This window comes from Eurytemora carolleeae, unplaced genomic scaffold (genome assembly GCF_000591075.1).
Source record: "Eurytemora carolleeae unplaced genomic scaffold, Eaff_2.0 scaffold1331, whole genome shotgun sequence".
NCBI lineage: Eukaryota > Metazoa > Arthropoda > Copepoda > Calanoida > Temoridae > Eurytemora > Eurytemora carolleeae.
The window spans coordinates 46,462-60,243 of record NW_019397688.1 but is presented as its reverse complement, the minus strand read 5'-3'; the positions used below and the strand labels follow the sequence as shown (position 1 = coordinate 60,243).

The 13,782-nt window shown below is 34.0% G+C and overlaps 1 protein-coding gene across 5 annotated transcripts; it reads left to right on the top strand.

Annotated features, from left to right (window-relative positions):
• The first annotated feature begins 1,332 nt into the window (after positions 1 to 1,332).
• LOC111715498 (uncharacterized) lies at positions 1,333 to 13,474 on the top strand. 5 transcript variants are annotated; one of them, XR_002768240.1, is made up of 12 exons: positions 1,333 to 1,635; positions 2,297 to 2,383; positions 4,641 to 4,719; positions 5,817 to 5,923; positions 6,416 to 6,644; positions 7,207 to 7,865; positions 8,333 to 8,373; positions 9,093 to 9,346; positions 10,664 to 10,993; positions 11,431 to 11,535; positions 13,061 to 13,165; positions 13,454 to 13,474. XR_002768240.1 is itself a non-coding variant. In XM_023490830.1 (8 exons), the coding sequence occupies exons 1-8, from the start codon at positions 1,528 to 1,530 to the stop codon at positions 9,232 to 9,234; spliced, it is 1,452 nt and encodes a 483-aa protein (XP_023346598.1). In that variant the 5' UTR covers positions 1,333 to 1,527; the 3' UTR covers positions 9,235 to 10,400. The 5 variants fall into 5 exon arrangements, 1 of the variants encoding a protein (XP_023346598.1); XR_002768241.1 differs by having other exon boundaries at positions 9,093 to 9,365; XR_002768242.1 differs by lacking the exons at positions 11,431 to 11,535; positions 13,061 to 13,165; positions 13,454 to 13,474 and having other exon boundaries at positions 10,678 to 10,908.
• The last annotated feature ends 308 nt before the right edge of the window (positions 13,475 to 13,782 follow it).

Sequence of the window (13,782 nt, the reverse complement as noted above, 5' to 3'; positions counted from 1 at the left end):
CAGAAAAAAAACACAATAAGAAAACAAAAACAAAACTAATGTACTCTCTTTAATCTTAGCTGACTTTAATTGTAAATACTGATATCCTTTCAACCTGATGTCGTAAACCTTGACCTTTGCTTTTATAAATTATAAACAAAATGTATTCTGTATCTAAACTGTTAAACCCTATCTCGATTTAAGGTGGGGGGGGGGGGGGTGTTTCCCCCCCTCCCTATGGTTTTTTAAAATAACTAAAAAACGACTGACATTAGAGCATAAGACATTCTTCACTTTTTAATTTTGTTTTTGATGCATAGGGTAGAATGGAGGACAGTCACGGGTCGGTGTTAAAAAAATTCATAAATGGTTTTTAATTTTTCCAACGTAACGTACTTTTTGAACTTTTTTAAAATCCTCCCTTGCACCTTAACCATATAAGATAGAGGTCTAATTTTTAAAATCCTCCCTGTGGCCCCCCCCCCCTTAGGTTTGAATTCATGAAGAAAAAATATAAAGTACAGTGATAACCAGAAAACGATGGAAGAGGAAGACGACACTAATGCAGTACTTCAGTTTATTTGATGTTGTTACAAAGCAATTTTTTCCATACACATATTAAATCACTAATGTAGTGATCTGGATCTGTTTTCACGGCACAATTGCTGTATATCATGCTAATTGGACTTTTAAATGGTATACCTTCTATTTCTAATTCTTAAAGTCTTCTTCCTATTGCAGAGTTTTCTGGTCATCACTGTATTAGATCAACCAAGAATATCAATTTTTAGGTGGACGAGTCCAACCTAAACCTAGAGAAAAACAACTCGAACGGATCGGAGTCGAACGGATTGGAGACGAACGGATCGGAGACGAATGTTGTTGAGACGAACAAGATTGAAGAATCATCTAAAACCTTGAATTCTTTTGTCTCCTAGTCATTGTAAACTGTTACCTACTTCCTTCCGTCAGGGGTGTAATATTCTCTTGAAAAATCATGTCGCAATTATTCCTTAAAAATTAGTGTTTCAAGTATCAAAAAAGGGTGGAAAACTTGCCAGTTAATGTCCAATTTTTCATTTTTCAAAAATAATTCATGAAAATATATACCTCTGCATTCCTTCTCTCTTGTTCTTAATTTTCTTTTCCCATTTTCTCATTTGTCTTCTATTTTGCTTCTCTCCCAGCTTTTCATTTTTTCTGTCCTAAATCCTTATTCCTTTCCAACTATCTTGTTCTCTCCGTTTTTCTTTTACTTCTTGTCTCCTTCCTTCATCCCTTTTTTCTTCTCTCTTTCTTTTCCTTCTGTTTTCTCCTTCTTCACTTTATTTCATCTCTCCTTGTTTTCTTCTTTCTCCTTTTCTTCTTTTGTCTGTTTCACCTTGTCCCCATTTCTTTATTTCTTTTTCCTTTTTCCTATCTCCTTAATTATTTGTCATATCTATCTGGTATGTAACTTATTGCATGGGTTAAGACGAGATTGTTTTTGAGATTTTTATGCATATTTTTTTATTTATGCCATTTTTTTCAGAAATAAAAACTTGTTAAATGCACGAGAAAGAAAAACCACGCCGGTATAATGAACAGAACCAGCAATCGACGGCCAGGGACCATCTCGGCCGGTATGGACTTCCTTCTAATTTTGAAAATGAAAAGGTAAACCTCTAACTGAAGGATTATATACATACGAGGCTGTGAAGGCATGCTGCACCTAAGGTTTCCAATCGGAATTCCGTTGCGCAGCAGTTCCGGTATTGTGCGGAATTGCGAGGAAATTACAGGGCCCGCATTTGTGCGCAATTAAAATCCATTTACCTTGGAAACCCTAGTTGCACCCGTATGGCTTCCTGTCCGCAAATACTTGCTCCCTAGGGCAATAGTTGATAAATTTACCTAAACTGCTATTTGTACAAACTTGCTTAGTGCTGATGTTGATCTTCTCTATAAATGTTTTGTATTTACTGAGAAGTTCAATCTTACCCAGAAATAATGCAGTTTTGCATGCGATTTGGTTGAAATTAGCTCAAAATCAAAGAAATAAATCAGTTTTATACTTACAGTTTAACTCCATTTTTTATGAATCATGAATCAGAGGATTTAACTAATAACTATATCTCATATACGTTAGCTGTGTGCAAAACTTTATTAAAATCCATTACAATGACTTCCATGAGGTGGCTGACTTAATACAATTTTACCCATTCGCATTTTTGCTGCGAAAACTTGATACAATAGAGAAAATTGTCAGAATTTTACACTTTTGTTTAAAGGGTGCACACAAACAGCATATACAGCATATACATTCATTGATATTTAGTTGTGTCCTTATAACCCTGATCATCTTGTGAGAGAAGAGAAGATGCAGGCTCATCTTATCAGATGCAGGAGAGATATACTAAATAAGGTTTAATTTTTTATTCATAATTTTCATGAATTATTAATGAATTGTTATACAGTAAGAACCAATAAACTGTGGATTAAGAAGACGACATTAGAGCAAATCTTAAGTGTATTGGATGTTAGTACAAAGCAAATAGTTTAATAATAACTTGAATCACTTTATAAAACAAATATGTCTGTTTGTAGCAAAAATCGTGGAAACATTATATTCTGTAAACCTGCAGTACGTTGTATAATGTATATTACAATGATTTAATGTTGTAAACTTAGACATAATGACATTTTTCATTGAAACTGCGTTTCAATTGAATACTTAGCATGATTAGCTAACATCATTCGACAAACTTAAATTGTGCTATAAACATGGGCGGAGATAGCTTAACTGCGTTATATCTATTCTCTCTAATCTTAAAAATACGTACATTAAACTTTAACTGTGCAACAAATACATGATATGATTGTCTTAATTATGTGATATAGATAACATCGTATGAATTTCAACTTCATCAATTAATGTTTTCTTTGGCCGAATTTAAAGAAGTTGAGCGGCGGTTTAAATTTAAGCTGCGGCTTAAATATGGTTGGTTCCACTTAAAATTGTATCAAATGTTTCAAGATTTGAGCCGGCGCTTAATTTAAACCGGGTTTTGGAAGATTTAAACCGCGGCTATAATTCTTTAAATTCCATCTCTGGTGGCATAAAATTTCAAATAAAGTTTAGTTTATAGATAAACTCCGCATTGTCTATTGCGTGAGAGTAAACCTTAAACCCTGAAGCTTGTATTCAGGTGGATTGTCCCTGTTGTTTTGGATTGATATCTAGGTTGTGGATAGCTTGACTGAACCCCTGTTTTGATAAGCAGGTCGGATCGTCCCCATCATTTGGGATTGATATATAGCTTGTTGATAGCTAGGCTTGTGTCCTTGTGTGGCATTCGGATTGTCCCCATCATTTGGGATCGACATATAGCTTGTTATATAGCTAGGCTAAGGCCTGTGTGGCATTTAAGGCGTTGGATCTGTTGGACCTGTAGTTTGGGATCGATATATAGCTTGTTGGATAGCTAGGCTTGTGTCCCTGTGTGGCATTTAGAGCACTGAACTAATAGCTTGTTGGATAGCTACGCTTGGGTCTCTGTGTGGCATTTAGAGCTAGTTGGGTTGTGTCCTGGTGGAACTAATAGCTTGTTGGATAGCTAAGCTTGAGTCCCTGTGTGGGATTTAGAGCCAGGTGGGCTGTTTCCTGGTTGACCCTGACAGTGCACGGATTGTACCTGGATAGATACGTTTCGAGAACTTGTTATGGAGTATTTGTTTTTACTACATGTTTAAACTCTACTATTGTTGTGTCTCATGTTCATTGGACTTTTTAAAGTCAGACTTGAGTCTAAAAGTCGCCTTCCTCTTCAAAAGTTTTCAGGATCTCACTCTACAAAGTTTTGTTTTTCATAACATACCCTGAAAGTTGATATGAAATTATGCTGAGTTTTGGTAGGTAGGAATGAGATTGAGAGGGGGGGGGGTACTGTTAGAAGAATTAGACATATTATGCCAAGTACATGGTTATCCACAAAGCATGAGACTGAAAAGACAAATTTCGTCTTTTTCTTCGCAGGAAAAAATCCACCATCAAGATAGTTTTTGTGTAAAAATTAATGGTATCTAGTTGTTGAAATTGTAGAGTTATATACTCAGTCATTAAAATTGGTTTTAAACTGTAATTCACGTAGAAATGGTAAAGTGGTGACCCTGATATGACGAAAAGGTGATATGCCAGATTTTCTTAGCATATGTAAATTGGTCTAGACAGAAACCTATCAATCAGAATCTTTCTAATAATTTTAATCAGATCAAGATTGCCATCGTTAAATTGCTATCATAAATAGATTGGAATCTAAAATTTATCAATTCGATTTTGCTGTTATTTAAAGAAAAATATAGTAACTGGGAAGCTAACCAAACTTGTTTGAAATTTAATTATCACTAGTTGGAAGGGCCTGGCTTTGCCCGTGGAAAAAAAAAATTGAAAGAAAAAAAAATTAAAAAAAAAATTCGATTTTTTAGCCTATAACACCCCCCGGCCACCTATGAGTGTCCACAAAAAATTTCAGCCCAATCGGTCCAGCCGTTTGGCCGGCTATAGGCAACATATATATACGAATGTCTTGTTTTACTATATAGATTATGGATTCATTGCAATCTTTATTATCAGAATTCTCCACTTTTTCTTCATTAAAGAGAATAATAATTTTTTGATTTAGGGGCCCGGTCATCCAATGTATAATGCCGTGTCAAATTATCAAGTTTGTCCCTTCGATGCCAATCATCGTCTTCCTCAAGGTACTCATTTTATTGCGTTTTATTTGCATTTGTGAATTCTGTGTCTGTACTCTGCATGTTGTATTGGAGATTCCTTTTAGAGTACAGTGGTCAGCGTTTATATCAATACAATGAAGAGGACTTTTCTATTGTGTTTTGATTTCTAACAAGCTCTTTTTAAAGTAATGCAAAGAGAATGTATTTGACAGCTTTTCGTTGTTTCCATGTGTATTGATGCTGGAAGCAATCAAAAATTGGGATCGAAAGTCGTTCTCATTGTATTAATTTGTACGAGGAGACGGCTGTGCTTTAAGATAAATAGTCAATAACAGTTTACAGCTGAATAAAATTCTTCTTTCTTTAACCTACTTGTTAAGAAATTGTTAGTATTAAACGCTTCACTGTTTAAAGGGACTGTAAAGGAAAAATGAAAGGGGGTATAGGCTGAAAGCTAATTACTTTAGCTCTCGATCGCGACCCATGAAAGTTATATCTGATGTGGCTACCTCGAGAAACTGATTTACAACTTTGTCAAATTTATATGAAAATTAATATATATACAATTTTGTATAAAAGTAGTGCTTTAAAAAGATCAAATTCAGCAAATATGCAACCAATCTGAAAACGCGATGATATCCCAGAGAAAGCTAATTGTAACTTAGTTTTACTCCAATTCTAATTTTATATTTGTTATTTCTATTTTTTAAAGATTTAATTCATATTATTATTTATATGTCCGTATTGCTTGACCAGAAATTCCACCAATGGCAGTGCAGTAAAGTGGTCACGTGATACAGGCGGAGACATGTGACCATTATACTGCTCTGCCATTGGTGATAGTTCTGGTCACATGATTTAAGTTTAAGATTTTCTAAATTTTACATATATGAACTTTCGTATAATTTTAACACCGTTTTATATCAATTTCTCGAGACAGGAACATCAGATAAAACTTTCATGGGTCGCGATCAAGAGCTAAAGTGATTAGCTTTCAGCCTATACCCCCTTTCATTTTTCCTTTACAGTCCCTTTAAGCTAGAATAGAGACATCGATATCTTTCACATTATTAATCAAATAAAAGTTTAAAGAGTACCATTGTGAATTTGACATGCTTCAGCTGAGATGGAATCCCATATGAGTGAATGCCCCGGGAGGTTGGAAGTTATGAAGACGACTTCAAGTAGAAGGGAGGTCACTCCTTCCTGGAGAGAAGCTATTGTACAGGTATAGAATAATTTAGGGAGCTTCGTGTTGCTCTAATACTTTAACTTGTTTTTAGTTTTAAGATTTTGGATTAAATAGCTATTCGTACCACTTGAACACGTGAGCGTGATTGAGCTCATTACTTTTGAATTGTTGAGACTTATTTTAAATCGAATGAAGAAATTTGAATTCTTTCTCTTATTCCTCATTCATCGCATCATTAAGAAAGATTAAGATTAAGATTAGTATTATTTCTAGTTTGAAAATACTAAATTAGATAAATTAACTTCAGGGTTTTATATTATTAAGAATTAAGGGGGGTGAATATCTGGGGAAAAATTGTAAAATTGGACATGAAATAAAACCGAAAAAAGTAGCGCTCCGTGCAAACATACCTAACTTCTGGGGGACAAATTATTTACACTTAAAGGTTGGAGGAAGGAAATATTTTTTTTAGAAAAACAAACACCCCTGTAATATATTTTAACCTTATACTTAAAAATAATTGTTCAGACCCGTAGTGAGGAGGTAGTAGCCTCTGAAAACTGGGATAATGGTGAATATCAGCCAACCAAGTTAAATCCTACGCATGGTAACCTAATCCAACCATCCAATCCTACCCATGCTAACCTAATCCAACCATCCAATCCTACACATCGTAACCTAATCCAATCATCCAATCATAGGCAATCTGTTCAATCTAATCACCTGCAGGCATTACAAAACGATAGAATCCAACCAGGTCAGGGGCTCATCTAGGGTTAATTTTTAGTATAACAAAATATGTCACTAGAAAAATATTTTTTTTTAAATCTGCCACATTGACATAATCCATAAAATCTGCCAAAAATAGTATCTTAAACCATAAAAATCTGTCTAATCAATATATTAAAGGGACTGTTGTAATTTCAAGTGACATTCTGTACCCTTGAATTTTATATCTGATTAATAGTGTGGAAGATATAGTCGTTTTCTAGATTAAAAAGTTTTCAGTTCCCACAATTTTCCCGATTACTTCTGTAGCTAGAAATCTGCGTGTCACTTTTATGGAGAAAACAATTAAAAGGTAAAATAAATTTCAAAAAAAATCATAGATTAACCCTGAATCGGACAGACCACTTTATTAATGCAGAATTACCTTAAATTACGTCTACAGTTCCTATAATACATAAAATCTGCCTCGAAATAGTATCTTGAACTATAAAACCTCCCACTTAAAGTATCTTAGTCCATAAAATTTGCTTATATAGCATCTTAGTCTGAAAAATTTGCCTCTAAATCTCAAGATGAACCCTCTGAATTAGGTTCACATTTAAATTCTTATCAACATGAAAACAACTCACATAATTTGCATCGATACAAAAGTCACTTCAATGCAGTCCCACCTCTATATCCGTTGCATGGCATTCAAAGTTCCGTTACAGCAAACCGATACCTTGCCTCATCAAGTCACCATCAGGTTCCCTCCAATCAGTTTCAAGTACCTTCCTGTGCTTATGTTGCTCCCAGCAATCAATATGGGGCATCTTATGTCCATGAAGTGACTCCATATGGCCAATATATGACACCAAATGTTGCGCCTTATGGTCAGATGATGGCACCTAATGCCTATAATGTGTCAAACCAAGGTAACTTCTTTCCTGCGCCCATGCAGTTCTATCCACAACCCGGTTTAGTTCCTGAACCGATTTATTCTGGGATATATGCGAATGAAGGATATCCAGTATGCTCAGATCCTGGCATGATGTATCCAGAAGGATATTGGAATGATCCTAGCAATGGATATCTGGAGCAAGATGAGAACAGATGCCCAGATCCGGTCCCTGGTGCAAGGATCAATGCGGGGGAAGGAAGAAGTGATGTTCTGCAGGGGGATGTTGGGAGACCCCTGCTGAAAGCTGTAGACGTACCTGAGCCTAATTTACATTCAAGATCCTTCGATATTATGGAGGACAAGTTAAAGGTGAATTCTTTTTAGATTTATCTCGTTCTTGAGGGATTATGAATTTTCCTAAATGTTAAAAAAGGAACGTAACACATTTTTTATCCCTATATCTTTGCAACCTGATAGTGATAAGTGATGATGTACACCTTTGGTATGTTAAACTTTTGTTCTTCGATATCAGGATTAAAATTTACAAATGTAAGGATTAGAAAGTCCTCATAATAAATCACATAAATCTAATATTGCCAAAGAGTTGGTTTTTGTATAGTTGAACTCAGAAAACTGTGGAATAGGAAGCTTTTAATAAATCTTTTTGTATTTGATGCCTTTATAAAGCAAATATTTCTACCAGAAACTTAATAATCATTTTAATAAGTGGAACACGTGTTTTCCGTTGAATTATTTACACTAAAAGTCGTCTTTTGATTCCACAGTGCTATGGTTCCAACTGTAGGAAAATAAATTGTAAAATATTTTCTCTCCAGGAAATTGAGATGAATATTGGTTGTCTCCTGTTAGATAACAGGTAAAATTAAATATTGTATTCAATTTTGAGAGGACTTTGTTTGATCTGAGGCAAATTAAAATTAAAAAGTAAAATTTTATACCGGCATGCAAGTTTTCTTTTACATTTCGTGGATTTTCTCAAAAATAAAACTTGCCATCTTTGGGATTTAAAAAATCTTTTTAATTGGCCTTGCATTCATAAATCGACATATCCAGTTCACAACTGTACCCTTTTAACCTGTGTCTGATGAGATGTCCTTATTCTTCTATCTGAAATTTGACTTGCGCATTTACTGAGCACAGAATATAATTCAAAACATTTTCAGCCAAAAAAAGAACGATATCTTTCTATGTGTTTTTCAGACAACGGATTAAAGAAACCCGGTGTGATTAGGAAATTCCACTCTTATCATTCAGTGTTTATGATCCATTTAATTTTGATGCGGATCCGGATCCTAGATCCGCAAATAGACCATGAACATTTACTTATTTTTAAACAGAATAAGAATTTTAAAATTATTTTACCTCGGATTTTTCGTTATTTTCATACGAAAACTTGATGAACCATTTAGAGATTAAGATATTTTTGATAATCTCGCTTTTTTTTAACAGTTTAGATTTGAGTTTTGAGTCTTTGGTTGATATGAATCCGCATCCGTGGATCCGCATATTTTTCTGGATCCGGATCCTAAGCACTGCTTTTCTTAAAGGATCTAAAATACCTCTCACCTTTTCTAGTGATGAGATTGAGGCTCCTAGTTCTGGTGACGGGCGTGGTCGAGGGCGTGGCGTAGACAGAAGTGACAGCAATGGTGGACGTACCCCTAGCCTAGGGCGGGGCAGAGGTTGGGGCAGTGGAGGTGGGAGCAAACATGTCTAACTCTAAACTCAGTTCTACAAAAAATATTTTGTAATCTGTAAAAAATTTGAATTATTTTTTTTATTAAATTCAAGAATCAATTCCTGAAAATTAGAAACATACATTCTTTAGTGTATTTTATCTGGAAATTTGTTATTTGGAAATATTTAGCGATAAAAAATCTGCTAGAAATTAACAAAAGTAAATAGTTTTCAAAAAAGTGAAATTCCGAAACCAGTATATCCCCCGGTGTATTATTTTTTTTACTTGTCTAGTCGATAGGATTTTAAAGAAATATAATTTCTTATAATGTTTTCGTTGGGGGCAAGTAGAGAAAAAAAGCTTGAAAATCTGAATATCATATTTAATTTTTTATTTTAAAGCTTCGAGAACACCCTTCCCCCCTGATTCATTTTTATAAATATTCGCCTCCTGTATAAAACTATAAAGATAACAAAAATTCCACTTAGATTACACTCGTATAGGACAATCCTAAGATAAGGCAGTTAGGTAGTTAACACCTAGCATCAATCATCATGTACATGAAGCCTCTTATCATCCTTGCTTTTCTAACATACTCTCTACTTGGAAAAAGAACACTTAAATACCGTTTAACAGATGACAATGGAAACCTGTTAATAGCTTCCAGTGTAAACGCTACTGAAACTGACTGCTACAGTTTAACATGGATTGGTAAGACATCAGTAGACAATCCAACCTGTGCAGACTACTATCCAGTACATCCTTGTAACCCACCCTTTATAGTCACCATCGGGCCTAACGCTAACAACGGGCCTAATATGACCGATGTGGTGGAAAAGTGTGAAGCGAGTGGATCTTGTAATGTTGCTGATCTCTACTGTAAGAAGAATACCGGAGAGGTTTGCATCAAGTACTCAAGGTATACCCGGAGTGGAGAGATGGATTACTTCACATCCTTCTGTGGGAAAGGGGTGGATACTAACTGGAATGGGAATCCGATACAATCAGGTTGCTACAGGCAGGCTAAAGAATTGTTTGATGTATCAGTTTGTTTCTGCGAAGGAAACCTCTGTAACAGTGTGAACAAGATCGGAGCAAGCAGTAATATTGTTCTACTTTTCTTATTGTTTTTTATAAGTATGTTAGCATAGTCAAAACATTTCATTATTTACATATTTATAAGAAATAAAGAATTTAATTTATTGCATAATGTTGAACAATGTTGAACTTATGAAAGAATCCTATTTTGTTTTTAATTGTGGCATAACAATACTGGAAAAATTTCACCTTTTCACCATGAATGATTTTGAGAAATGGGAGTTTTCGATTTAACGTTAAGCTTTTTTGCCTCTGCTCAACAATACCTTTATAACTCAATCGTTCCTTGTTCATTTTTTTTTCATGAAAAAAAATTTTCAGAAAAAAACTTACTCCTTTAAAGCATTCTTCCCAATGAGAAAATTTCCAGGTAGAACAAATAAGGCTGAAATATAAAAAAAAAATAATGATTAATAACATTTCGACGAATCATGATGTTAATTTACAAGACGATACACGTTATTTTGTTTGTTCATGTTTCTGTAAAGTATTGAATTATATGAGTTAGTTCGTCATGTTGAAATTATTTCTTATCAAATTTATTTTATTATAAATACACAAAATTTTGTGACCTTATTGTATATTTCACAGGACTAATAATAATATAGAGAAATAGATTTTTAATTTTTTTTTTCAGAAAAAATGAGCAGAAAATAAGGGACAAATAGGGCCACACTTAACGGCACTTAGACTGAAAAAAGTATATCGTTCAAAAATGGATTTTCATCATTCTTCCCGAAAAATAACATCTAAAATAGGACTGTTAAAATTGAACTAAAATAGGATTAAAGGTTTTTTTTCGTTTTACTCTGAAATCCTCCATGTTTAACCTTTTTTAGATCAAAGATGACGCAGATATTATTGATTTTCGATTTAAAAACTGTAAATTTTTAATCGATGTCTCTTTATTAAAGCGACAGCAAAGACAATATAGAAAATTGCCAGAATTTGTAATCAGAAAATCGAAATCAATAAAAAAATTGAGAATCTCTTCTTAAAAAGTCCTATTACCAAATATTTTTTATTACATCTTCTTGAAATTTCTTATTTAGAATACTTTGTTTATGTGTAATTGTGTTAATAGCTCGATAAAAATTAAAATTAAAAACGAAAGTCATCTTTATTGTTTGTATTTAGAAGAACTGATAGATTAATATGAGAATCAAGCATAAGAAGAGAATTATGGACTTCAAAGAGACCTTATTTTTTCTCCAGGAATATAGTTGGATTTTCGATTTTAAGGTTGGAATTTTTTACTTCAATATCTTTAATGTTTTTTATCAATTGTCTAAAGATCAATTTTTCAACGAATGCATCTTAACCTGTTCAAAAAAGGTGTCAAATCTTTCCCTGGTATATTTAGAAATTTAAAAATATCAGAAAGCAGGAAAGATTCTGCAATAGAGTGACGCACGAAGAACTGAAAGTAATAAAATCAAAAGGTGCATAGGATCTGTGGGTGATGTCAACCCTTCGTATTCAAATGCAAAAACATTTTTTGCTGTAACTTGATCAACTTTGGTGGAAGTAGTTTCAGGATAAAAATCTGGATTTTTGTTAAGGATAGGGAGGGGGGGGGGGGGAATTCAACACTGGACACCAAATATAACCTATGCACACCATTTTTTTTAACCCCATTCGTGTGTCACCCTATTCTGCATATAATATTTGCCAAACCAAACTGAATTTTTTTATTTTGAACAAAAATATTTAGTATTTATATATGGAGCATTTCTAGGTATCATTTTTCTATTTTTGCAATATTTCCATTCATGTAAAAGAGATTTTAACGCTGGATTAACACTGAATATCTGTTCACTCAACGGAGGGAGGAATGGCAACCACGCCAATTTGTAATCCCCAAATCTGCTTTAAAGGGACAGTAAAGGAAACATGAAAGGGGGTATAGGCTGAAAGCTAATCACTTTAGCTCTTGATCTCGACCCATGAAAGTCATATCTGATGTTCTTGTCTCGAGAAATTGATATAAAACTGTGTCAAATCTATTCGAAAATTAATATATATACAATTTTGTATAAAAGTAGTAGGTTTAAACAGATCATATTCAGCAAATAAGCAACCAATCTGAAAACGATGATATCCCAGAGAAAGCTTATTGTGATTTAGTTTTGCTTTTATATTTGTTGTTTCTATTTTCAATAGATTTCATTCATAATATTATTTATACATCCGTATTGCTTGACCATAAATTCCACCAATGGCAGTGCAGTAAAGTGGTCATGTGATACAGGCGGAGACACGTGACCAGTATACTGCTCTGCCATTGGTGATAGTTCTGATCACGTGATTTAAGTTTCAGATTTTCTAAATTTTACATATATGAATTTTCGTATAATTTTAACACAGTTTTATATCAGTTTCTCGAGACAGGAACATCAGATAAAAATTTCATGGGTCGCGATCAAGAGCTAAAGTGATTAGCTTTCAGCCTATACCCCCTTTCATTTTTCCTTCACTGTCCCTTTAAGTATCATACAGGGAAATTTTCATCTCTCTAATTATCCCAGGTTAAGATTTGACACATTCTTTAAGCTTCACAAAATAGACAAAAAAAATGGCATCCTCAAAATCACATATTATATCTCGCAGTTGACTGTCACCGTAGCGCTTAGCAAATTTGCCTGTCCTAGCCGCAGCTTTAGTATCAAAAATTGTCGCCGCTAAGCTCAGCTCCTAGCCGCAGCATGACCAGCCTAGAATTTTCGAGAAAAAGAACTCTAAAACGTCTTATCTCACTTAATTTTAGGTGACCTGTATTTTGGAAGACGACATTTTATCTCGTATTCCAGAACGTTGGTTTAACTTTCTATCCTCGTCTTCCATAGAGGAATTTAACTCTGTTATTATGAAGGTAGCTATTTTATTTTGGGGGGAGGGGGGGGGGCGGGGCATCCTCTCCTATAGATATTTACTATTTAGACACCTTTCTAAAGAAGGACAACCTCTCATGATTATACTGTTCAAATGAAGGTTAGGTTAAGGTAGATAGTCACGGGGTTATGACCTTTTTCAGAATGAGGGGGTCCACAGCATATTTAACGGTAAAATGGGGAGATTTTTAAATGACCAAATTGACTTTAATTCCGCTTTATTTTTTTGAGTTGACTTTATTTCCTTTATTTATTTGGCTTTACATCAGGTAAAAGATGAAGGAGTTGAAGAAGAAGGGGAAAAAGAAGAGAAAGAAGAAAAGAAAAAAGAGGCTGGAGGAAATTCTTCCATACCTGACTTTATTAAAGCTTTCAAACTGAAAGTATCTCAGGAATAGTTTTTGAAAATAATTTTTATAATTTTTTATAAAATTTACTTATCCGAATAAGTTACTTACAACAAGGGACGGTTAACGTATTGTTTAAGTGACCCTCCATGCAAAGATATCAACGCCAGATTTATACCGGTATCCTTGAAACCTGAATGTGATAAATAATGTGGAAGATAGCGTCGCTATTAGGACTTGAAGTGTTTATT